The sequence below is a fragment of the Myodes glareolus genome, chromosome 10 (genome assembly GCF_982192425.1).
Source record: "Myodes glareolus chromosome 10, mMyoGla1.1, whole genome shotgun sequence".
NCBI lineage: Eukaryota > Metazoa > Chordata > Mammalia > Rodentia > Cricetidae > Myodes > Myodes glareolus.
This window is the reverse complement of record NC_142035.1, coordinates 51,131,754-51,156,342: the sequence shown is the minus strand read 5'-3', so window position 1 is coordinate 51,156,342 and position 24,589 is coordinate 51,131,754. Positions and strand designations below refer to the sequence as shown.

General features: G+C 46.8%; 1 protein-coding gene and 1 pseudogene across 1 annotated transcript; both read left to right on the top strand.

The window, feature by feature from the left end:
• Positions 1-582: 582 nt before the first annotated feature.
• On the top strand, positions 583-18,687 carry Mrps5 (mitochondrial ribosomal protein S5). Its single transcript, XM_087911224.1, has 12 exons — positions 583-728; positions 4,317-4,400; positions 5,207-5,344; positions 7,880-8,005; positions 9,056-9,289; positions 10,210-10,244; positions 11,465-11,555; positions 14,133-14,179; positions 14,985-15,042; positions 15,297-15,359; positions 16,354-16,490; positions 17,439-18,687. The coding sequence occupies exons 1-12, from the start codon at positions 671-673 to the stop codon at positions 17,661-17,663; spliced, it is 1,296 nt and encodes a 431-aa protein (XP_087767350.1). The 5' UTR covers positions 583-670; the 3' UTR covers positions 17,664-18,687.
• LOC146892566 (small ribosomal subunit protein eS6 pseudogene) lies at positions 5,368-7,838 on the top strand (annotated as a pseudogene).
• Positions 18,688-24,589: the final 5,902 nt, after the last annotated feature.

The following is a 24,589-nucleotide window of genomic DNA, read 5'->3' as shown; positions in this document are numbered from 1 at the left end:
GGCAAAACACTGTGCCCAGGACAACCTAGAAACAGTTTTTCGGAGGCTTACTTTTCAGAGGAAGAGTCCAGGACCATCATATGTGACTCATTTGAGCAGCAGGGATAGTGTAAAGCCATGACCAGATGAGGTAAAAACCATGGCCTAGGGCTGGTCCTGTGTGTGAACCTCTACCATGAATACAAAATGAGTCTGAAATCAAAGGCAACGTAAGGTTTAGTAAACTTTAGGCCTTTTCTGGAGTGAGGTACGAACTCCCTAAACTTTGTGTTCTTCACTCCCCGGATCCGTCCTGCTGTTCCCAGACCGTTTACTGGGTCAGCAGAATGAGCTTTGCTAAGACTCTCCATCCCTGGGTTGGACCTGACAGATTTGGCCAGTACTTAGTATTTTAAGATCCAGAGTTAGCCCCGCCCTCTCCCCGCCCCTCTCTGGGGTTCTAGCGCGAGGACCCCGGGAAGTTGTCCGTGGCTGAGCCTGATTCAATTTCCTTTTTCTTCCTTGTGGACAATTTCTCTACCCTCGTGTGCGCTGAATGGTGACCCTCGAGTCTCAGCACCCCGCGTTGTGCCTAAGACGAACTTCTGACGAGGCGCGTTCCCAGCCGGTCTCGGCAGGCAGTGGGGAAGGCGGTCCCAGAGCCAGGCAGCGTTACTGCTCCGGCTCCAGCATGGCGGCGGTCGTACGAGTTGCTGGCTCTTTCCCTGCACTGTGTAGCATACCGGCAGGTGAGTGCTGGGACCCAGACTGTAAGCACGTGCGAGCAGGGTGCTTTCTCTCGGGTCTGCGAAGTTAGGGACGCGAGATGTTGTTGGCTCCCGATCCTTCTCCCTCATTCGGATCGTTCAGGCTGTGTGACCTTGCGCGCCTTCTGCCCCTCTCTGGGTCGCAGGGCTTGAGATTATAGGAAACAACCTGCACTCTGCTCTCAGCCAGGAAAACCGCTCTGGCCGAGTCGGTGATAAGGAACAGAAGTAGCAAGCATCACCTGTGGTGCAGAGGGTGATGTCAATTCTGGCTTTGAGGCTGAGTGCCGCCCGCGGAGCTCCTAACTAAAGGATCATTTCTTGTTGAATCCATTATGTTAGCGGTCAGTTTAGCATCTGGGCCGATCCGTTTTCCAGAATGTGCTTTGGCTGTCACTGTTTTCCTCCAGCCCTTCAAAGTCCTGTGTGGTTCTCTAGCATAGTGTTGGACTGTAGAAATGGCTTCGTGCTCGACAGTGTGCAATTTTAGTAAACTCACGGTCCAGGTTCTGAAAGTTATATTTGTTGCAATATTGGACCTGGAATCGCTTGTTGGGGTGTGTGGCGTGAGCCTTCGTTTATTTTCCGGCTTTGAAACCATCTTTTTGAGACCTCTGTTGAATAGTGGGCTGTAGCCTTCCAGTCATCCGTGTGCTAGAAACGATCTTAAGCTATTTATGATTTTATCCCTCCATTTCCTCCTCACAGTGCCTAAAAGATTCCGTTATATCCTCATACCATCCCCACCCCTGCCTGCCGTATTGTTCTTGAGTCAAAGTCTCACTATGGTCTGCCAACTTATAAGCCTTCTGTCTCAGCTCCTCAAGGCTCGAGTCACAGTGGTTTACTCTCAGAGTCCGGCCTCGTTATTCTTGTTTTATAGAACAGGAAATTACAGCACACAGGGAACTTGCTTGGGAATTAAGACTTTTGCACCCATGATGCCTTGTTGCCATGATGCCTTGTTGCAAGTCCTCCATACCCTTTGTGTAAATTCTCTTTCCCTGGGCAGCTTTCTTAATTAAATCAGTACCATAAAACTAATCCATCTGAAGTGTACACTTTAGGAATTTTTTTTTCCCCGAAAACTACTTTTCATCTGTTGTGTCCGTCCCTTCCAATCTCCTAGTAGCCCTCGACACTAGGCAACTACTATCTGTCCATAGCTTGCCTGCTCTGGACACTTTTAATCGATAGATCCCAAACATATCTGGTCTCTGTGATTGGCTTCTTCCGTAAATGCATCGTTGTCAGGATTTATCCATGCTGTGACACACGTTGTTGCTTGTGACCCAGTAATACGCTTGTGCCAACACACCACATTTTGCCTATATTCATTGGTTGGTAAACATTTGAGCTGTTTCCGTTCTTGGCTGTCAGGATTGACTGATTTTGAAATACCCGAGAGCTGTGTTTTTGTCTGTGCCCATATCCATCCTGTCTTGTGTATATTTCTTGGAGGTGGAATTGCTCGTTGAAGTGATAGTTCCATGTTTAGCTAAGGACCTACCGTGTAGCTGTACCATTTTACAGCCCCACCACAATATAGAGGTTCCAGTTTCTGTTTGCCAGCGCTTGTTATTATCTCTTCTATTCAGACAGCCAAGCTAATTGTGTACAGTGAGCTTGTTTTTGTGTGCTTATTAACCATTTGTGTATGATCTTGAAGAAATTTTTGTTCAAATATTTTGTCTCATATGTGTGCGTGTGCATGTGTATACACGTGTGTGTCCACATGTGTGGACATACTTGTCCATTTTTCAATTGGGTTTACTTTTTATTATTGAATTTAAAGACTTATTTGTATTTTCTAGGTACAGGTCTCTTGTCAGATATATAATATGCAAAAAAAATATTTTTTGAGATAGGCTCTCATTGTGTGTCCTGGCTAGCCTGGAATTCACTATGTAGACAAGGTTAGCACTGAATTCACAGAGGTCAGTCCCTCTCTGCTTCCAGACTGGATAAAAGATATGGTCCATGAAGAAGCTTTTCTTTCTTTCTTTCTTTCTTTCTTTTTTTTTTTTTTTTTTTTTGAGACATGATTTCTCTGTATAGCCCCGACTGTTCTGGAACTTTGGAGATGAGGCTGACCTTGAATTTAAAGATCCACCTGCTTCTGCCTCCTGAATGCTTGGATTAAAAGTGTGCGCCACCACCTCCCCATTAAGATACATTTTTTTTAAATCTTATTTTTCATGTTAATTTTTAAGACTCCCCTCCTAAAGATCTCACTATGAATGTGGTCTAACCTGAGACTCATAGTCTTTTCCTGCCTTTGCTTCTCAAATGCTGGAATTATAGGTTTGTACCTCTATACCTGACATAGATAGTGTTGTTTGAAACACAAATTTTTGATTTTGAAAACTCAGGTCCTCATGCCTGGTAAACAAGTGCCGCCCTACTACGAAGCTGTTTCTAGCCATGAAAAACAGCACACCAGTTTGGAATTTTGATGGTCTCATTTATCTGGGGTTTTCCCTTCCCCGTTTTGGTAGTGTGTACTTTCAGTGTTCTATCTAAGAAACCATTATCAAACCCAAGGTTTTGAACGTTCACCCCTATGTTCTCTTTTAAGATTTTTAGTTCTGATTATTACCTTTAAGCCTTTGGCCAATTTTGTGTTAGTTCCTATCTATAATACGAAGTAGCTTCAACTTCATTGGGTTGTTACTATCCCAATATCTCCATATATCAGTTTTCTCGCCAATACTGTCAGAGTCTATTCTAGAACACTAGATTGAGTGGAAGGTTGGTGGGCACCAGAGGGGCAGGAGCCTCTCCCTCATACCTGAAGGGAGTGTTTCTATTCTGAGGGATTTACTGTTTACCGTGTGCCCGTGAGCCTGGAGAAGTGAGCGTGTCAGAGCAGGGTCTGTTCCGAAGTACAGATCCGGTGATGTCAAAGGGAGGGCGTAGGAGAAGGGCAGTGTGGGACTGTAGCAGACGCCTGGGCCCTGTGGCCAGCCTGCAGGGTATGCCGAGGGATTGGTTTACTCAGTTTTTTGACACAGGGTCTCATGTAGCCTAAGCTGGTCTTGAACTTGCTATGGAGCCAAAGCTGACCAGATCCTCCCCTCTCCAGTGAATCCTGGGATCATAAGCACAAGCCATTGCTGCAGCTTGTGCTGAGGATTTTTGCTTTGTTTTTTAGAGCAGGAGGGAGCCAAGGAAGACTGTGTCAGGGCCGTGACTGCCTAGGTCTGGTGCGCTGGGAAGATGCCGAGTTAGAGAATTAGGGAAACCTGTTAGGAGACGGATTATCCTGTGGCCGAGTGACGAGGAGGCCTTAGCAAAGAAGGACCAGCAAGGAGAGCACAGGGCAGGTGACAGATGGCATTGCACTCAAGGAGATTTTGTAAGGCTCTGAAACTGGGTGGGTTCGAGGGTGAAGGGTGAAGATGAAGTGCCGTACTTGGTAAGTGGTCATGGAGTCCGGAAATGGCTTACTCTTTGTCTTAATCCTTTTATTCTGTAGGTGTTAATATTCTGTAGGCATTACTGTTTAGAATGTTCCTTTTCGTGTAGAAAGTATCTTTAAACAAATTTACCCTGCATCCCCATATACAGGTCACTTCCTGTCTAGGCAGCTCTCTCTAAACACCTTCTCAGCAGCAGCTTCCGTTCTGACAGTGAAGACCGCTCTCAGTCACGGTAAGAGTCTACTGTAGCTCTGTTCTTGTAAGACTTATTGCCTGTGGAGTAGTTTTGTGGCGGGGGTTTTGGGTGAGGTTGGCCGTTTAGGGGTACAGCTGAAGCTTTCCTATCTAGTCCTACACGCTTCAGCTTTTGTCCCAAGAGCAACCGCAGTTGCGGTTTCTTGTGTGTGCCTCTGGAGTGTGTGCGGTGCATCCACAGACACATGAAACAGGACACTCACCATGCTCTGGTGGTTTGCTCTGTGGGACATTTGCAGATCATTGCCCACTCCCTGGCTGCACACGGCAGAGGCAGTGTTTCCCCGCAGTAGGCTCTGCCTTGGATACTGCAGAGAAATGGCACACTAGCTGTGTGGAGGAGCGTCAGCTCCCGTGGAGGAAGAGTCATAGGTGGTTGGCAGGCATGAGAAATGGGTGCTAGGAACCAAACCTGGGTTCTTTTCCAGAGCAGAGCATGCTCTTTAAGTGCTAAGCCATTTCTCCAGCCCCAAAACATGATTTATAAAATTTTAGTGGATTTGAACACTTTTAGAAATTGTGTGTGAGCATGCGTGCATTTGGACACTCTCATTCTACTGTACGTGTGGAACTCAGAGGACAGTTTGTAGGAGTTGGCTCTCTCCTTCTGCCACTTGTGTCCTGAGAACAAATTCAGGTTGTCAGCCTGGCAGCAAGTGCCTTTGACTGCCGAACCCTCTCGGCAGTCTTGATGACCTCTTATTCTGAGTATGATTATTTGGAGCTGGCAGTGTTTCTCTGCAGCCGTGGATCTAACCACAGTTTTGTTCTATCTGCCTGTAGGCGCCTTGTCACCTAGGGGAGCAGAAACCAACCACTGTCTGGCCAGCTTGAGCCATGCGCTGCAGACACAGTGCTGTGTTTCCTCTCCCATCACCTGGACGGGCCAGCAGAGCAGGCCCTACAGCTTCTTCACCAAACGTACGTAGAATGATAGGCTTCTCCTTTTGTGGAACCAGAAAATAGAAGGCGTTTGTGCCTTAACTTTCCTTCTCTCATAAACAAATAAACATTTTAGTGACTACTTTATAATGTCCTTTCAAAATAAAAGCATTCCTTGGTGTGTCCACTAGAATTACCTACAGCTTATCAGTGGTACAATTGATAACAAATTTATTTGAAGGCTAGGAATGCAGCTTAGCAGTAGAACATTGGTCTAGCAGATGTAAGGTCCTTCATTTGGGTCACCTGAGGTCTAAAAGTATTGGATCATAGCCAAACACCCTGCTGATTTAGAGCCACGTCAAGGGGGACAATGCATTGGTGCCCTTTTGTGTGGCACTTTGTAGGCGGTTGACTATGTTGAGATGAAGCTGGCTGTCTCCTTCCTTATTAATGGCTGTCAGAACCTCGCTGAAGCAGATGACGACTGCCAAGTTTCATGCTTTCTCTGAGAAGCTTCTGGCCACAGAAGTAGCTGCCAATGCTCTGGGCGAAGAGTGGAAGAGTTATATGGTCCGAATCAGTGGTGGGAACGACAAACAAGGTTTTCCCATGAAGCAAGGTGTCCTGGCCCACAGCACAGTGTGCCTGCATTGAGCAAGGGACATTCTTGTTCTAGACCAAGAAGAGCTGGAGAGAGGAAGTGCAAGTGTGTTCGAGGATGTATTGTGGATGCCAATCTGAGTGATTTAAGCTTGGTTATTGTTAAAAAAGAAGAGAAGGGAATTCCTGGACTGACAGAAACTCCTCTGCCTTGGCAGTTGGGACTCAGAAGAGCTCACAGGAAGTGAAAGGAGTCCCCAGTATGTTGTCAGAAAACTTACAAAGAAGGTAAGAAGTCCAGGACCAAAGCTCCCAAGATTGAACATCTTGTTACTCTACATGTCCTGCAATGCAAACGCCAACATGCTGCTCTGAAGAAACAGCACACAAGGAAAAATGAGGAGGAGACTGCAAAATATGCTAAACTTTTGACCAAGAGAATGAAGGGAGCCAAAGAAAAATACCCCAGAGTGTCGGGAGATGTAGCCTGTCCTCACTGAGAGCTTCTGCTTCTGAGTCCTGTCAAAATGAGTAACAAGTAAATGATCAGACTTTTAGTCCCAAAACAAAACAAAACAAAAACCCCCCAACCCATTGGCTCCTTTTAGTTGTGCCTTTAGCTGAGGAGAGAGATGAATCAGAGAAAGGTAATTTTTAATAACATTATTTTATGGATAGTGCTCCTATTTGTGATATCACTGGAACTCACCTAGAAGGCTAGGCTGGCCAGCAGGCCCCAGGGAGCCACCTGCTCTCCAGTGTTGGGATTACAAGGACATGCTACTGTGGCTGGCTGTTTTTACATGGATTCTGGGCTCAGATTCACGAGCTCCTGCTTGCAAGGCAAGCACTTCACCTACTGAGCCAGCTTCCCAGCCCGGGCTTCAATTTTTATTATTTAAGTTCATAATGGAATAAAATCTAGTTACAGAATAGTTGGTGAACTTGGAAAGGTGAAATTTAAATACCAATAAAATGCAGTAAGGATGAACCTAAAGAATTTAGGCATTTACAAGAACAAAGTATTGGTTAGGTGCAGGATAGAAACAGATATTGGGACCCTAGAAACTGACTAATAAAATAAATCAGCAGAGCTAGAGTGTGCATGTATTAAAAGACTTATGTGACTTACAATAGTCAAGTACAAACACACGCATGGGGATTAGCTATGAAACACTGGAATATCTGATCTCTTGTATGCGGTTTGAAAGAAGTGGGTGCTGGGTGGTGGCAGAAGAGTAGAGCAAACCACCTAAATGGGGTGTAGATTCTTGTGTATAAGAAAGTGCCCTAGTTAGCTTTACTTGTCAAGTTGACACAGCCCAGGGTCAACTGGGAGGAAAGCCTCAAAGTCAGATGGGCCTGTGGACAGGTCTGTGGGGAACTGTCTTGATTGTTAACTGATGTAAGGGCCCCCTGCTGGGAGGCACCAGCCCTAGGTAGGTCATTCTGGACTAAGTCAGAAAGCAAACTGAGCACAAGCCTGCCGTCCAGCTCGCCATCCAGCAGCATTCCTCAATGGTTTCTGGTTCAAGTTCTTGCTTAGGTCCGTGCCTGACTTCCCTCAGTGGACTTGTGAGCCGCACAGTGGTGCTCCTCTCCTAAGCTGCTCTTGGTCAGAGTGGCTTATCAGCAGTGGAGATGAAACTAGGAAGAGATGACTCCAGTGATTATTGTGGGGGCAAGAGAACAGGGAAGCAGCCCAAGTCGTAGCTGATCAAGCATCAGGCAAACAAGCCTGTTGGTAAGGGACTCAAGTGTCGCTGTCTTTTGTGAGAATAATAGCAATGTCTCTCCTCTTGGGCTTTCCAAATGTAACTGTGTGGTACCCAAAGAGTGGCTTTGTTGTCTTTCTAGTGTCACTGCAAGGGTGTCTGTGAAGTGACTTCTTCTGGCCTTTTTCATTTAACAGGAGGCCACAGATCATTGCTTGTTGTAGCATTTAAAACAGCAAACCCTGTCTCATTGCAGTGACCGCAGATGAACTCTGGAAGGGCGCCTTAGCAGAGACTGGCGCCGGAGCAAGAAAAGGCAGAGGCAAAAGAACAAAGAGGAAGAGGAAAAAGGATTTGAACAGGGGCCAGATCATCGGGGAAGGTAAACTTACATTTAAAACTTCTGATCTCCTGTTTTGTGTATCCCAGGCTGGCCTTGAACTCCTGCCTTAGCCTCCCTGGAACTAGGATTATAGGCATGTGCCAGAGCTCCCAGCTGATGTGCTGGTCACACGTATATCTTGTCAGTTAAAAAATGAGAAGCAAGGATCTGTAGTCCTGTTGCCTCCTCCGCCTCATTTGGTTAAATTTCCTTTAATATTTTTAATGCTTTTATATAAATGCCTTTCTAAAGATAATTTAATTATGCTATATGTTGTGTGCAGTGTGATGGTGAGTTAATTGTCCCCTGGGTGTACTCTGGGAAGAGTCTCAGGGAGGGTTATCTAGGTCAAGTTGACCTGTGGGCATGTTTGTAGGGTGCTGTCTTGATTCTGTCAGTCGGTGTGGAAGACCCAGTCTAAAAGCAGGGGGTTCGGGTCTTGGACTTATCAAAAAAGAGAAAGTGAGCCAAGTGAGTACTGTGTGTGCATTCCTTCTCTCTGTCTGCTCTTGATACAACTAGCTGCCTCCTTGACTGTCTGCAGTGATGAATGGGGGCCTGCAATTGGGAGTTAAACCCTCTTCTGCATTGCTTTTGTCAGAGGATCTTCTCATAGTAGAAAAGGAAACTAGGATGTGCTGTCTTACAATTCGCTTGTTCTGATCAGAAGTAGGATTGGGACAGTGCACATCAGACCTTAGAAAGTGACTTTGTTCTTTGGATTTCCTGCAGACTATCCCACACCAACTGTGCCATTCGGCCTGAACACTTTGATTGTGAAGGTTTTGCTTTTGCAATAACGTTTCAGTAGCTGTGCTTGTCCAGGCCCACATGTGCCTTGTCCTGATACGCGAATCTTTCTCAGCGTAGTATGGATTGCAGTGGTTTAGTTACATACATGTACAATTTTGATAGCACAAAGTGGCCTCTGACCAGTCCTGCTACCAAGCGCTACCAGCTCCAGGTTATCTGTTCATACCGTGCCTGGCATTTTGATACTGGAAAAATGAACCTTCAAATTCTTATTTGTGAACATTTTTAAATCTTCAGGGCGTTCTGGTTTCCTGTGGCCTGGTCTGAATGTCCCTCTTATGAAAAGTGGAGTGGTCCAGACCATTGGCCAAAGAAGCAAAGAAGAGCAGGAGAAGGTGGAGGCCGACATGACCCAGCAGAGAGAAGAGTGGGAACGGAGGAGGAAGGTCAAAGTTAAACGGGAGCGCGGATGGAGTGGAAGCACATGGGGAGGTGTCAGTATTGGCCCCCCAGACCCGGGACCCAATGGAGGTAACCACGTTCCCACCTTACTCGCCTTGGTGACAGTGATAGGGTGTTTTTTTGTTTTGTTTTGTTTTGTTTTGTTTTTTACTTGCCTATTGAGGTTTTGCTTTTTCCTGAAAAGGGTTTGAGTGTCTTTGAGTAACTTACCACATTTATCCAAACTGTATCATAGGGAACACAGCCAAGAGCGTGGCTAGAAATTCTCATCATAAGTTAAGCTCATTCAGTAGCCCTGTTAAACTCAGTGGTTTGTTTAAAAAAGGGAAACAAAAGACATGAAAATAGGAGAGAGATGTGTGGGAAGAAGGGTCTCAGGACGAGTGGGCGGGGAGAAGAGAGGAGGATGAGAGTGATTCTGATCAGAGTACATTGCACACATGTAAAATTGTCAACAAATAAAGGATTATTTTAGAAAGCTAAAGACGGTTATGACAAGTAAAGTATCAGAGTACCGCGTGACCAGGAGGCCTTGGTAGGACTAGAGGCCACGGGTGTTGAGTGGCTACGTGCTGTGCCTTGACCACAGCCATGCCAAGTAGTCAGGTGTGGCCAGCGAGCTGCACTGACTCAGGGAAGGGAGTGTGGGAAGTGATGGCTTTGGTGTCTTAATGCAAATGGTGATCAAAGGTCTGGAGCTGATGGGGGCCCTTAGAGCTGATGAGGCAGAGCCCTGTGGATTGGCAGAGGGTGATCCAAGCTCATGAATTCAGAGACAGGGCCGTCTATTGAGAATGGGACCAGGATGTGACCTTGCAAGGGGTACCTGAGGACCTGAGACTTTTTGTAGCTGTGTGGTAGGATGCTTGCCTAACCATCCTGGGTTCATTAATACCCCCACCAAAGAAAAATATCTGATGGTGCCAAATGCTTCCCTGCGTTAATACTACAGAGTCCTTTATCAGTGTACTCTTTTCTTCTTCTTGTAGAAACATACGAAGACTTTGACACCAGGGTTCTCGAGGTAGGCACATGGACTTAAGTACCCTACCTTGCCTCTGAAGAGTTGGGATGTGGAGTGGGCCTAGGCAGAAGGGGCTAGGGGAAAGCTTTCGGTGGTGGAGTCTCAGACACAAGGCTGATCTGAACGTCTGGGCGAGGTAGTCTCGTGACAAGGTGACTTCGGTGGTGGTTTAGTAGTAGACTTGGAGCTTGTGTGTACTTCCCTCCATCCTAAAGCTCAAGAAGGGTTAGCAGTTTATCACTGAGCTAAAGACTAGCGTATCCAGTGCTCAGTTGCAGGGGCACAGGTGAGGGGAGCAGAGTCACTGGGAGAAGGCTGGGCAGTGAGCTCTTCCCAGCGCTTGAAACTGAATCCCTGATCAAATGAACTTCACTCACTTTTCCGGAGTGTTCTGAGATGGTCCTCGTCATTGGTCTGGCGCTGCACCTTAGCTCATTAGCTTGGGAGTCAGTCACCTGCGCTGGAGCCTCCCTGAGAATGCGCATAACGTCTTCCACCAGTCAGAGCACAGTGTAAAGGATGTCCATCAGAATTTCTGTTATCCAAGATTATAGATTTTGAAAGCTAATGTCTGTTATGTTGATTATCCACAGAGTAGGTGCAACCTCCCTTTTCCTTTAATGCCACTTTATAGTAAAGGGGCGCCATGCACTCAGGTGTAGCTGCCCTATAAGTAGTGTAGATAACGGTTTCATAGTTCTTGGCCTTTAAAATGGGCCAGGTTAAACCACCATAATATGGAGTTCACCATAAGCAGGCATTTCCAAGTTTTCTGTTTCCCATTAAGCCTAACCCATAATTATCCAGCAGCCCAGTCCTATGGAGTTATTTCACAGTGTGTAGGTAAGTGAGCATCTCTGTTCTGGGCTCTCTCTGATACTCACTGGTGAGCCATTCTGGTTTAATCCTGAGTGTTTTTCTTTTCCTGTGGCTCATTCTAAGGTAGGGCGTTTTGAGTTGTGAGAGCTTCAGATTTCCTTAAATATCTTAGCTGAATTTCCATTAAACCTGGGAGACAGGAGGAGAAAGTCCTTCCTGAGGAGGTGGTGGTGGGGGCAGCTCTGTGAGCCTTTGTTTGGAGAAAGTCTGCTTGTCTCGCAGCACTGGAAGATGCAGTGCCCATATGTCATGAGTGAGTGTGACTGGGCCAGGCCAGCAGCACGACTCGTCTCCTTCAGAGTTTTCCCAAGGTCATACTGAGGAGACATTTTGTCTTTTAGGTAAGAAATGTTTTCAATATGACAGCAAAAGAGGGAAGAAAGAAGTCCGTCCGTGTGCTGGTTGCTGTGGGGAATGGAAATGGGGCCGCAGGTGAGGAGAAGTTGGGTGGCGGTGGTAGAAGCTGGGCTAGGCCTGAGAGTCCATGTTGCTGCTCTGATCTTTCTACTGGTTAAACCTTTTAGTGGTTTGGGCTCACAGACCCAAATTTTCACTGTGTAACAAAACCCAGTAAGTGTAGCCTGTTATATCTTTGCTAGTGTAGGCATGGGGACTGCTTGCAGGGAGGTTTCTTTTGTGGTAAGAAGAACTGCCAGATGGCCTCCCATCATACCCCTGCCCCTGTATGATCTCACTTCTGTGATTGACAGCATGATGTGTGCATTATATCTCTTAGTTTTTATTTCTATATCTTTCATAAGGTGTGTGGGCAAATTTTAGATGTTTATTGACCATACCATTTTCTTTTTGAATTTTATCGGTTCATGTCTTTGACCTAATTTTTATAGGGTGGTCGTGGTTTTCCTAACTGATTAGCATAAGATTTTTATAAGTTGAAGACACATCAAGCCGTTGTCTTTCTGATGTTTTGACTTAGTTTTAATTCATTTCCGCACAGTGTTAAATCCAGAGACTTTGTAAGCTTTTGTATAGCAAATCTGTCACTTAGATCACTTCCAATTTTGTGCTTTGCTTAAAGAGTCTCTGTTTGAAGATAATAAATAAGTCCAGTCATATTTTCCTCTGGAATATCCATGGTCTTGTTTGTTTCATTTTTCTGAAAGTTAGAATTCACGTTTCTTTGTCCCAGGTCTCAGGTGTTTTGTGTGTCTCATGTCTTATAGATGATGCTTCCCTTTGTATGACTTAACAAAATAAATCTTCATACTTAATAATTGGCAGTGGCAGTAGATACCAGGGGCTTCCCCGGAATCTCTGAAAACCTTGTTTAGGATAATCACAGGCTGAAGGACCACTGATCTTGTCTCCGGCTAAATTAAAGCCCAGATTCTGCTTGGCTGTCCGGTGAGAGCCCTGCCGCTCTGCAGCGGCGTGTTTTCCTCCTCCGGTGAGAGCCCTGCCGCTCTGCAGCGCTGTGTTTTCCTCCTCCGGTGAGAGCCCTGCCGTTCTGCAGCGGTGTGCTTTCCTCCTGCTGCTTACTTTATTTTTTGAAAATGACTCTTTTTTTATTTTACTTTTTTTTAAAAAAGAAAACAAACTGCCTTTTCATTTTACATACCAATCCCAGTTTCCACTCTCTCCCCTCCTCCCATTCCTTCCACCCCACCACCACCACCACACTCCCCATCCACTCCTCAGAGAGGGTGAGGCACATTGCTTTGGGGAAGGTCCAAGGCCCTCCCTACTATATCCAGGCTGAGTAAGGCATCCAGACAAAGAGAATGGGTTTCCAAAAAGTCAGTACAAGAAGTAGGGATAAATCCGTGCCACTGCCAGTGACCCCGCAGTCGGCCCCAGCCGTACAGATGTCATCCACATTCAGAGAGTCCAGTTTGGTCCTATGCTGGTTCCTTCCCTGTCCAGCTATAGTTGGTAAGTTCCCATTAGCTCAGGTAGACTGTTTTAGTGAGTGTCCCCATCATGGTGCTGACCTCTTTGCTCACATTCTCACTCCTCCCACTCTTCAGCTGGACTCTGGGAGCTCAGCCCAGTGCTCCACTGCGGGTCTCTGCCTCTGCTGCCATCTGTTGTTGGATGAAGGTTCTATGGTGACATTTAAGATAGTCATCAATCTGACTACAGGGCAAGACCAGTTCAGGCCCCCTCTCCTCTACTGCTTAGGGTTTTAACTGGGGTCACCCTTGTGGATTCCTGGGAATTTCCCCAGTGCCAGGTTTCTCGCTAGCCCCATAATGGCTCCCTCAATCACAGTATCTCTTTCCTTGCCCTCATCTCTGTCCTTCCTCCATCATAACTGTCCCATGACACAACGGCAGCATGTCTGAGTCCTGACGCTGCTTTCTTTAATCTGTTTCCAAAGGTGTTCAAAATCATTTGCCTATTAACTTAGAACATACTTAGTTTTAAAACCTGAGTGAAGAAGCTGGACAGATAGCTCAGGGCTTAAGAGCATTTTCTGCTCTTTCAGAAGACCACAGTTCAGTTCCCAGTGCCCACATGGCAACTCCCAACCATTGATAATTCTAGTTCCAGGGGATCTGACACCTCATCTCATCTCCTTGGACTTCTGCATACATGTAGTACACAGACTTACACTCATATACATATAAATAAATAGCCCAGAGCCAGCCCAGCACTTGAGAGGAAGAAGCAGGCGGCTCTCTGAGTTAGAGGCCAGCCTTGTCCTCAGTGTGAGTTCTAGGATAGCCAGGGCTACACAGAGAAACCCTGTCTCAGAAATGCAAAATAAGTAAATAAATGAATAGGCCAAGGCCACTTCACCTCAATAAAGATTTATTAAAGGCAGTGCAGTACATCTAATGTTGAACTTCATGAGTGTACTCAAAACGGAAATGTCCAAACCAGACAGGCAAAGCCCTGTGCTGTGCTTGTTTGTTATGGGAGCAGTTTTTCTGCGGTTGATGGGAAGACGAAGGATTTGGAAACACTGTAGGAGCCAACATTGGGGATGTGGTGGAAAGCAAGTTGTGTGCAGACTGTTTCCACATCTCGCTTTTCCTTTGAAAGGTTTTGCTATTGGGAAAGCTGCTGACCGGGCAGATGCTTTCAGAAAGGTAAGAGCTCTCTCTCTGTTTGCGGCAGGGTCTGTGTGACTGTGGCTCTGGCCCTCCTACCTCTGCCTCCAGAGTATTAGCTGTTTTTCTTTTTTCATATTTAGGAAGAGATAAGGAACTATGTGTTAAAATAACCTGGAAGCCATAAGAAAATAACAATTTGTCCTAGAATTTTCTCACTGTCAAAGGTTGCTTATCTCGAGAGAAGCCGTTTCTCACATACCTCTTACAGACCTGTGGTTGCTGTCTGTGATGAGCCTGCCTTGGGGGCTTGTTACCAATAGGCTGCTCAGAGCAGCTCAGGAAGGTTCCTGAGTGGAACAGTGAGACTGTGCCTGTGGAGCTTTGCCTTTTGCTTTTCTTAAATACTAAAATTTTTGTATAGGTGGAAATGCTTGTAATAAAATATTTTTATAAAAAGTAGTTTTGAGCTCCAATGAGAAGCCAGACATGGTGGTATACCTCTGTAACCCCAGACATGGTGGTAATACCTCTGTAACCCCAGACATGGTGGTATACCTCTGTAACCCCAGCACATGGGAGGCTAAGGATTTAGAATTTGAGGCCAGCCTGGGGTACATAGCAAAATCCTGACTCAAAGAGTGAGCCAACAACAACAACAAAAACAGAGTCTCTCTAAATAACCCTGCTGTCCTGGAGCTCACTGTGTAGATGAGGCTGGCCTTGAATTCACAGAGATCTGTCTGAGTCTGCCTCCTACATGCTGGGATTAAAGACGTGTGACACCATGCTCATCTAGACAACAAAATATTTAAGAAACATTGTCCTTCTTCTTCTTTTTTAGGCAAAGAACAGAGCAATTCATTATTTGCATTATATAGAACTGTATGAAGGCCATACAAGTGAGTGGGGCATTTCTTCCGATGTCTGCAGGAATGCATGCTACCAACTGTGTGTGGCAAGATACTGATGTATTTCTCTATCATCCTGTTCTTACTAATGCATGAATGTGGGAACAGATCTAACCCAGAGGCCAGCATGTGCCCGTCCCTGGCCACTGTGTGCTGCTACTCAGGGCAGGATGTGTTGCTTGGCGATGCTGCAGAGCGGTTCGAGCCCCTCACCCAACCCTCTTGTGTTTGTGCTTTCCCTCCAGTATTCCATGATATTTCATTAAGATTTAAAAGGACGCAGATCAGGATGAAGAAACAACCCAGAGGTAATGAACTCTCACCATTTGTTGAAGATAAAGTAGAGAAACCAGGGCAGCCGTGGCCTCTGCCCTTTTGTTCACCTTTCCTGATCTATGGAGGCATTTTCAGCTGCGGTTCCCTCCCATCTGATGACTCCAGCTTGTGTCAAGTTGACACATAACCAGCTGGGATAACATAGTAAACTGTCTGAGACTCCACTCCACACTGAGTGCCCATCTTCTATGAGGGCTCCCTACTGAAGCACTGGGTGTGCAGAAACGGCTCTTCTGCCTCTCAGAGAAGTGGGTAGTGTTTGCCTGGGGCTGTGGTAGTCATTCCCCATGCTCTGCTGGTGTGGATCCTGACACATTCTCTTTCTCATCTCACCTGTGATTCTACACTGAAAAATGGTCTCATCAGACTCCAGTTATAGACATCTCAAAACTTTGGGGCTGAGAAGTTCAAATTTTATATCAGAGCTTCTACTACAATTCTGCTAAAGCTGTGGGCTGAAACAACATCACCCACACACAAACAAAACACAACCCTCACACCAGTGTGTCAGTGCGTCAGAGCTTGTCTGCTCCTCCGCTTTATTAATCACCCAGATACCTGTTTAGACCTGGACAAGGGTCAGACCCATTTGTTCCACAGAACGGCTATCAGCCGGGAGGTGATTGTGGAGTTGATCTGTGGCTGTAGAGATACTCAAATCAAAAACACACCTCATTTGCTATGAAAAAGGAATGTGAAGTTTCTCACTTCATATTGTATGCAGTACATTTTGAAATGGTAATATTTGGACCTGTTTCTTTAAAGAAATACTTTGCTAAAATGCATTGTGCATTAAATGTATTAAAACAACTTGAATTCATCTATGAGAAAACTCTAAATCACGTGGCTTCTGTTTGTGGCTTGCATTGTCTTTGGGGTGGTGGTGGTGGTTGGTTTAGACACATTTATTCCCAAATGCAAAGCCAACAGAATGAATGACAGAGTTGTTGGTTGATCTTTTTCCAGGTTATGGCCTCCGCTGCCACAGAGCCATTATCACCATCTGCCGCCTCATTGGCATCAAGGACATGTATGCGAGGGTCACGGGGTCTAAGAACATGATCAACCTTACCCGGGGCCTCTTCCATGGGCTTGCTCGCCAGGTAACCTCCCGAGTGGAAAGGCAGAAAGAAGCACTGGTCTGTGTGGTTTCTCCTCAGTACATCTCCATGTGGAGCCTAAGTCAGGTGCCAGGCCCAGCTAGACAGCTCAGGGCTCTCACCTCCTAGATATAGAACCTTGCTTATTAGCGGCTGTAGTTCCAACAGCTCAGGTCAGTGTAAACGCGGTGGGTAATATGAAGACTGATAGGGCTCTCCTGAATAGAGGGGCCCTGGGTGCTTCACCAAGTCCAACAAATAGGACTAAACTAGCAAATGGATTTTCTTTCTCCTTTTTTTTTTTGTTTGTTTTTTGTTTTGGGGGTGTTTTGTTTTGTTTTGTTTTTCAAGGTAGGGTTTCTCTGTGTAGCCCTGGCTATCCTGGAACTCTATAGACCAGGCTGGCCTTGAATTTACAGAACTCACTGCCTCTGCCTGGGATTAAAGGCATATGCCACCAATGCCCAGTTGGAGTTGCTTTTTTATTTTGGCATTTCATATACTGAAGGAGCTAGACCAAGCATGTTTTAACGATAGAACAATGTAATTACTGAGTTTCTAAAACACTGAGGCTTAAACTTGAAGATGTCCATAAGGTATTTGTTTAAAAGTTACTTCAGTGGGTTGACTGTCTGATGTAGCCATGGAAGCAAAGAGTGGTGGGAACCCTGAGCTGCTGTCCAGTGGGGTCTGGCTCATCCATATGGAGGGGAAGATTTGTGACAGTTCTTCCTCCATCTGAGTTTGGTGTGGGTTGTGGGCTGAGGTAAATCTTTGTGGACGCATTATCCCAGTCTAGCCACACACATTACCCAGATCAAGTGGCATAGCTGCTTCCCCAAGCCGTTGAGGATCCAGATGCTGACTTCCCTCGGGTGACAGACGCCCTGATCCTCTAAGTAACAAGTGTCCTTCACAGACCCAAGCTGTCCTCCACTCGCTCTTTTCCAGGAAACCCACCAACACCTGGCTGATAAGAAGGGTCTCCACGTGGTGGAGTTCCGGGAGGAATGCGGCCCTCTGCCTATTGTGGTGGCCTCCCCACAGGGGGCCTTGAGTAAGGAGCCCGAGCCCGAGCCTGAGGTCCCTGACACCAAACTGGACTGGCAAGAAGTAAAGGCCATGCAGGGAATGAAGCGCTCAGTGTGGTCTGGGCTAAAGAGATCTGCCACCTGAAGGTCGCCAGCCTGCCCAACAGTGCCCGGTGCTAGCCAGCACCTGAAAAGACTCTGTCCTACCCCTGATGTGCTGCCTTTTCTTCTTTTTTTTTTTTTTTAAAGGAAAGTCCTACCTTCTTTGTTTTCAAATAAATAATTGTAGTTTTATTTATTGAGCACATGGTATATAGCAGTCAGTGTGATGAGACTGTTATGAGCAAATACCAGGAGCAACTCATTCATTTAAACTAGTAAGTGTGAGTGAGATGGGAGAAGCTAGTAGACCCAGGCAGTAGTAATGTGCACAGTGATCATTGCTGTGATAATTATAGGTAATTATATTACTGAGTCATCAAAAAAAAGTGAATGTTTTCTTTGAGGACTCCCCCTCAATCTGGTCCTTAGCAGTTTCACTGTGATGTGCCTCTCTGTGGGTCTTTGGATGCTTTTTCTGCTTGGTGATCTCTGAACTTTCTGGCCTTTGATGTCCAATAGTAACTAGGAGCAAATGTTGCCACCTCAAGGATCTTCATCACTGTATTCCCATTAGTTTCCTCACCCCTTTTTCTTGTTTTATAGTTCTTAGATCCATCCTCCCTCCTCTTTTCTGCTTTGTAAGTTTCTCTTGATGTATCCTCCATGTTTGGTCCAGCAGTAAGCCCATTTAAAGATGCTCTCTGTTTCTCTTGCAGCATTTTGGGTGTTATGTTTTGTTTGTTCATTCATATTCTGAGACAGGGTGCAGTGGTTATAATGAGAATAGTCCCCATAGGCTCATGTATTTGAGTGCTTAGTCCCCTTAGTGGAACTATTTGGGAAGGATTAGGAAGTGTGACCTTGTTGGAAGAGGTGTGTCACTGGGGTGGGCTTTGAGTTTTCAAGAACCCACACCAGGCCCCATCTTTATCTCTGATGCCTGTAGATTAGGATGTAAGCTTTCAGCCCCATGCCTGCCTGCCTAATGCCATGCTTCCTGTCATGGTGATAATGAACTAACCCTTGGAAACTGTAACCAGTTCCACAATTAAATGGTTTGTTTGTTTGTTCTTGGTCATGGTGTCTCTTCATAGCCATAGGACAGTAACTGAGACAAGGGATCTCATGTACTCCAGGTTGGCCTCTTGACTCTCTCCATGTGGCCAGAGCTTGCCTGATCTTCCTGCTAAGTGTTGCCCCACTTAGTATCATACTTTTTTCTCTTTCCCCTTGTGGTACCAGAGATAGAGCCTACGGTCTTGAACCAGCTAGGTGAGTGCTCTGCCACTGAAGGACGCCCCTGGCGTGTTCCCACCGTTTCCTCCCAGCGTGGTTCTGATTCTCCCATAGAATCTCCCTCTGGTTACATTGCCATCTGTAGCAGAGTAATCTTAGTTGTGTAGACATGTCTGGGCTGGTAACTGACATCTGTCCCTGCTGTGTCTCAGCCCTGCTTTGTTCGGATGGTGTAACTTGTCCCCTGTCGCTAGGAGCTTGAGGTGATGTCCTGGGCGAGGAGCTGAGGGGAGAGATGTGGAGGGTGGGAAGCTTTCTGTGGTCCTGTGGTTAGACCTCAGTCTTCTGGTAAGCCTGCTGCTGGGCACTTTTTGGTTCTGCCCCATAGGTACTGAAATATTCCCCTTCCCTTGGACCACAGGGTCTGATAAACCAACAGTAGATTAGTGTACCAAAGTAGTTTCTCTTCACCTAGCATGTTCAAGGCCCTGGTTTCAGTCCCCTCCCCTCCGTATACCTACATGTCCCCAAAGGAAATTTTTTTCTAGAGTTACATTATTCAAGGCTACAGATAGAAGCTAATTATTATGAAAGAAATACCTTTAAGATACATTGAGAACATCTACATTTTTTTCGTTTTAAATAGAATCCACAAGAAAATTGGGACTGGTTTGTGGAACTTGAAAGGAGAAGTTTATACTCTCCTGTTGAGCTGTGACCCCAGACCTTGAATTATTTTTGCAATTTATTATTTTATTATTGCTCTGTAAAAGCAATGAGATTTATTGACCTCTCTTTTATTAATCTAATATGTTATTTCCTTATACTTGATTTGCTCATTTTTTAAAAATGTTATTTTTCCAGCTGGCGAGATGGCTCAACTGTTAAGAGCAGTGGCTGCTCTTCCAGAGGTTCTGAGTTCAATTCCCAGTAACCACATGGTGGCTCACAACCACCCATGATGAGATCTGGTGCCCTCTTCTGGCCTGCAGGCAGATATACAGGCAGAACACTGCATACATAATAAATAAATGTGAAAAAATAAAAATAAGTTTTAAAATGTCATTTTCCCAAAGCACTGACAACTGTATTGGCATTGGGTAAAAACAATGTAAGTAAAAATTGTTTTGACATTTAATTATTCCCAGTGACTTGGTATTAAAATGAAAAGAGAAATAAAAGTTTGTCTCGAGAGCTAGGACTTGTCACTGAGAATGCTGTATCTCAAAGAACACCTTTCCCTTCTCCCACTGGAAGCATGGTGAACCTGCTAGAGCTGGAGGTGAATCTAAAGTGTGGGGGGCCCTGTGACTAGTTCCCCGGAGTTTGACACCTGGCTTGTCAGTACAGCCTCCACGACCCATCAGCTCCCTTCTGCTTTCCCAGAATGTGCAAGGCAAGGGACTTAGGAACCCTACATATAAGAGAAATGAAAGCCTGGAGAATGGACCCCCAGGACACTGTGACCTGTCCAGACAGTTGATGACTTATCAACGAAGGGAGCTAGAGAGTGATGCTTAGCAGAATAATTGTCTTGAGTAAGAGAAGCCAGGTTTCTCCCAAACGAGATGGAAGTGTAAACTATAGCAGTAGAAATCAGGTTAGTGGTATTTAGGGATGAAAGAGGGTGTTACTGAGCTACTGAAGCGATGTTGAGGATGGTAGATGTCATGGTGATGTGGCAATGGTTCCACGGTGTCTGCAAAAGGCAAGGGTGCGCTTTGAGCATGAGCTGAAGGATCCTTATCTTGGGCTCCTGACTTCCCTCTCTCCAAGGATGAAGAGGGAAGACAGGAGTAACAATCTAAATGCAAGGGTAGACAGATATTCTGAGATCCTCTAGGGTCGCAGAATGCCGGCTAGGACATGTTTCCGGTGTGGCAACTCCACCCTCAGATAACTCAGGGTGCAGGGAGAGACTGTCAGTAAATGTTACAGTTCTAAGCTCTTGGGGGTCGTGGCATGCCAGGTTAGAGTAATCCCTTGTGGAGCCAGTCTGCAGAGTCTGGAGCCTCTGTTCCTGCTTGCAGCTGAAGTGGCAGGAGCAGCCTTGAAGAAGCAGAGCAGCCTCTAGCAGGAGTAGGGTTTCCCCTGCTCTGGCAGGTTTCCTGAGGGTGTGGCTTGGGAGTACGTGTCATGGGAGCATCTCTGGGAGCCAGACTCTGAAATCTTTAGGTTTCCTCTGAAAAGAACGTCTGGGAACTGCTCCCCACCCCAGGTAGGAGTCAGGAAAGAGGCAGTGGACCCTGTTACTGGCGGATCCCTGGCGTGTGCATGTGGAATGTAATATGGGGCCATTGAGAGCTGGCAAAGCAAAGGGGAAAGAAAAGGCCAGCCCAAACCTGAGAATGTCCTCAATGAGAAAGCCTTCTCCTCTCTCCTCCTCTTCTCTGTGGTGCATGGGAAATGGCTGAGAAGTGCAGGGTTTGTGGGTGTTAAATGCAGCCTGCTGTGTTGGGTGGGAGTTTTTGCGTGGGTTCTGTGCCAGTTTACCTTCATTCACCCGGAGTAGCCGCCGTCTTTGGTAGAGTGGGTCCAATCCAATATGGCTGCAAGCTGTCAAAGGGCAGCTCTGAAAGCTGGGGTTTTGAGGTTGTGAATTACAGTACGATCTGATTGCTTTAGCACCTGGGTGCCCATACCTGGGCTGTTGTGGAGCTCAGACAGATGTTGGGGACCCTAGCCAGCTAGGGTCAGCACCGTGATGGGGTGGGGGTGGGGTCACCATGTGATGGGGCTCTCTTCCCCGTTATTTACACTTTATTTTTAAAAGTTAGCTACAACCACCAGAGGGCAGAGTTCCTCAAATAGTTCCGTTCCCTTTTGAACTTTTGTGCCCTGTCACTGGCAAGCGTAGTTAGAAGAGCCTGTCCACTATAGGGAAATTGTTCTTTCAGATGCTGGGTGCCAATTCCATTTCTTTTTTTTTAAAATTATTTTATTGGTGTTTTAGCCTGTATGTATATCTGCGTGAGGGTGCTGGATCCTGGAGTTACAGACAGTTGTGAGCTGCTTTATGGGTGCTGGAAATTGAACCCCGGTTCTCTAGAAGAGCAGGCAGTGCTCTTAACCACTGAGCCATCTCTCCAGCCCTGCCAATTCCATTTCAACTTCCACCTTGCCTTAGCAAATGCTGTTGTGAGAGAATCACATGTGCCTTCTCCATGAGGCGTGCTTGTGTTTCTGGCATCTTCCAGCTGCCAATCACCAGGGTCAAACAGGTTTATTTATTTTATTTAATTGTATTACTTATTTGAGACAGAGTCTCATAATGTGACCGTCTGGCCTGGGACTTGCTGTGTGGACAAGGCTGGCCTAAAACGCATGGAGATCATTTGCCTGTCTCTGCCTCTGAGTGCTGGGATTAAAGATGTGCACCACCATGCCTCAGACAGGTCTATTGCAGGCCCAGACTGAAGGCGGGGCTGTGGGATGGCTTCAGAGTCTTGTCGTCGTCCCCCCCCCCCCCCCCCCCCCCGCAGGCGTGACCTTAGTCAAGCGTCCTCAACCCAGCTTAGCTTTCTAAGAGTGACTGGTGGCACAAGCGTGATACCGGAAGCCCACACTTCCTGCTAGGGCGGCACAGGTGAGAGGAAGCTGTGTGTGAACTGGGTCTGACAGGACAGGGAGTGGAGCTTTTTGAGTTGGGGGCTCCTCGTGGCTCTGACTTGTAAGGCACCAGCATCTCAACAGAAAACAAAACAAAACAAAACAAAAGCAAAACACTGTTTTAAAAAACTTCCTGAACTGACTGGGGTGAGAGTGGAGAAAGAGCCTGGCAGAGGCAGAAAGTGCCTCAGTCTGGGATTATTGGGGAGCATCTGGGTGACATTGGCGGCTGTGTGGCGGGCAGCCAGTGCAGAGGCACTCAGCCCTTTTCTTAGCATGAAATCTAATTCCTCCCACTCAGAGATTGGCTATTACTTTGATGTTGAATAGGATCCTCATTTGGGCCACAAATATTGCTTGAGGGGAGGTCAAGTGTAAGTTACAATGTTTTTACAGTGGTCTTCAAAAGGCTGGCATTTATTATCTAACACGTGCTAGACTGTCCACTTGGCTATGTAAACTAAAAATTCTTGAGTACTGAGATTCCTAGATTAAAAGAATTTATTCAGGGTTACAGCTGGGTAAAGGCTGCCTGAGCACCTGGCCCCCAGAGCCAGCTCCTGAGGTCAGTATGCCCAAGAATGCCGGCAATTCCTTCATCTGGGGCTTTGTTTTCCCCTCCCTCCTGTAGGGTATGGGGTGGGAGAGAGGTGCTTACCGGGGAAGCTTACTGAATTTTCGGGGAAAGGAAGGTAGGACAGTTGGGAGGAAGAAATAGTTTTTTTTAGGGTCTTGAGTGCGGGTGTGTGTGTGTGTGTGTGTGTGTGGTCACACTGTGCTCCTCTGTGAGTGTGGGCTTGCCTGACTCGTTCTGAGCGGCTCTGCCGCGGAACGGCTGCAAGAATTACAAAAAAGCACCGCTAGGGGGTGCTCAGCAAAGTGAGGCTCCAGGCCTGAGCTGCTCTCTTCCTACTCCCCCCATCACCCCTCCCCCCGCCCCGTGCCACTGCTGGAAGGTGACACCCGGCTGGAGTCGGGCAGGTGCACTCCGATTTGGGCTCCTGAGCTGTGGTGGGCTGCTAGTTTCACCCGCAGGAAACTGTAGCATTGCTGTCCAGGAGGACTCCTCCTTCCCATAGGATCCATCCAGCATCTGCCCCAAGCGACTTCTCCCAGGCTGGCCTTGCAGGACAGAGCGGGTAGCTCTGGTGTGGTTCTGTGAGCCTTGAGCGAGCCTGAAGGCCTGTGGGAGCAGCTGTGTAATGAGCATTGAACAGGACAGCAGTGGTGGTGGTGGTTGTGGGCGGAGGTGGGGGGGGGGGGGTGCTCTGTGAGAAACTTAAAGTCCTTGGCCCAGGTAGAACCAGGCCGTTTCCGAAATGGGGCCTAGCCAAAAAATCGCTGGCTGTGTCCCCAGCTGACACCACCGTGGAGTTCCAGCCCACCAGGCACCAGGAAGTTCTGTCTGTCAGGGCCTGAGACCTGGCGACCTGGAGTCTGCAGAGGGTGGAGAAGGGGGCTGTTCCTGGAAAGCCAAACACACCGTGGGTGGCCAAGGCCAGAACTCTGTGGTGATTGATTTTCAAACACAGTGGGAAGCAGTAAACCCATGAACTTCACATTCGTGTCCAGGTACAAAGTGGGCAACAGAGCTGGGTGGCGTCAAAGCTCTGGAAAGTTCTCAAACACAGAGAGACCTGTGATTGATTGAAGGGCAGAAAGAAAACCCGGCTCCCCATCCCCAGTGATGAGGAGTCAAAACTCTGCATGCATGTAGTCAGTGAATAAATAATAAAAAACGGACCATGTGTCCCAGGTGCTCTGGCTTCTTCCGGGCCCTCAGTTTACCTATCTGTAAAGCTAAAAGATAGTTGGAATGATTAACAAACTAAAAGCGTGGTGTCTGCTGTTACAGCCCTCTCTGCCTGGGGAGGACCAGCCCCCCCCCCCCACACACACACATAGACCAGGGTACAGGGATGGGCCTGAGCCAGAAGCTCCTAGCTGAAGGCAATCTTCAGCTCTGAGGATTCCTTGAAAGTCAGCCACCCATTGTTGGGGTGTGTCCACCAGGGTCCCCACAGCAGGACTGCACTATTTTTATCTTATTCCTGCAGCACCTAGGAAATATAATCTAGAAAGTCCTCTAGTTAAGAATAGTGTGGGTGGACTGGAAAAATGGCA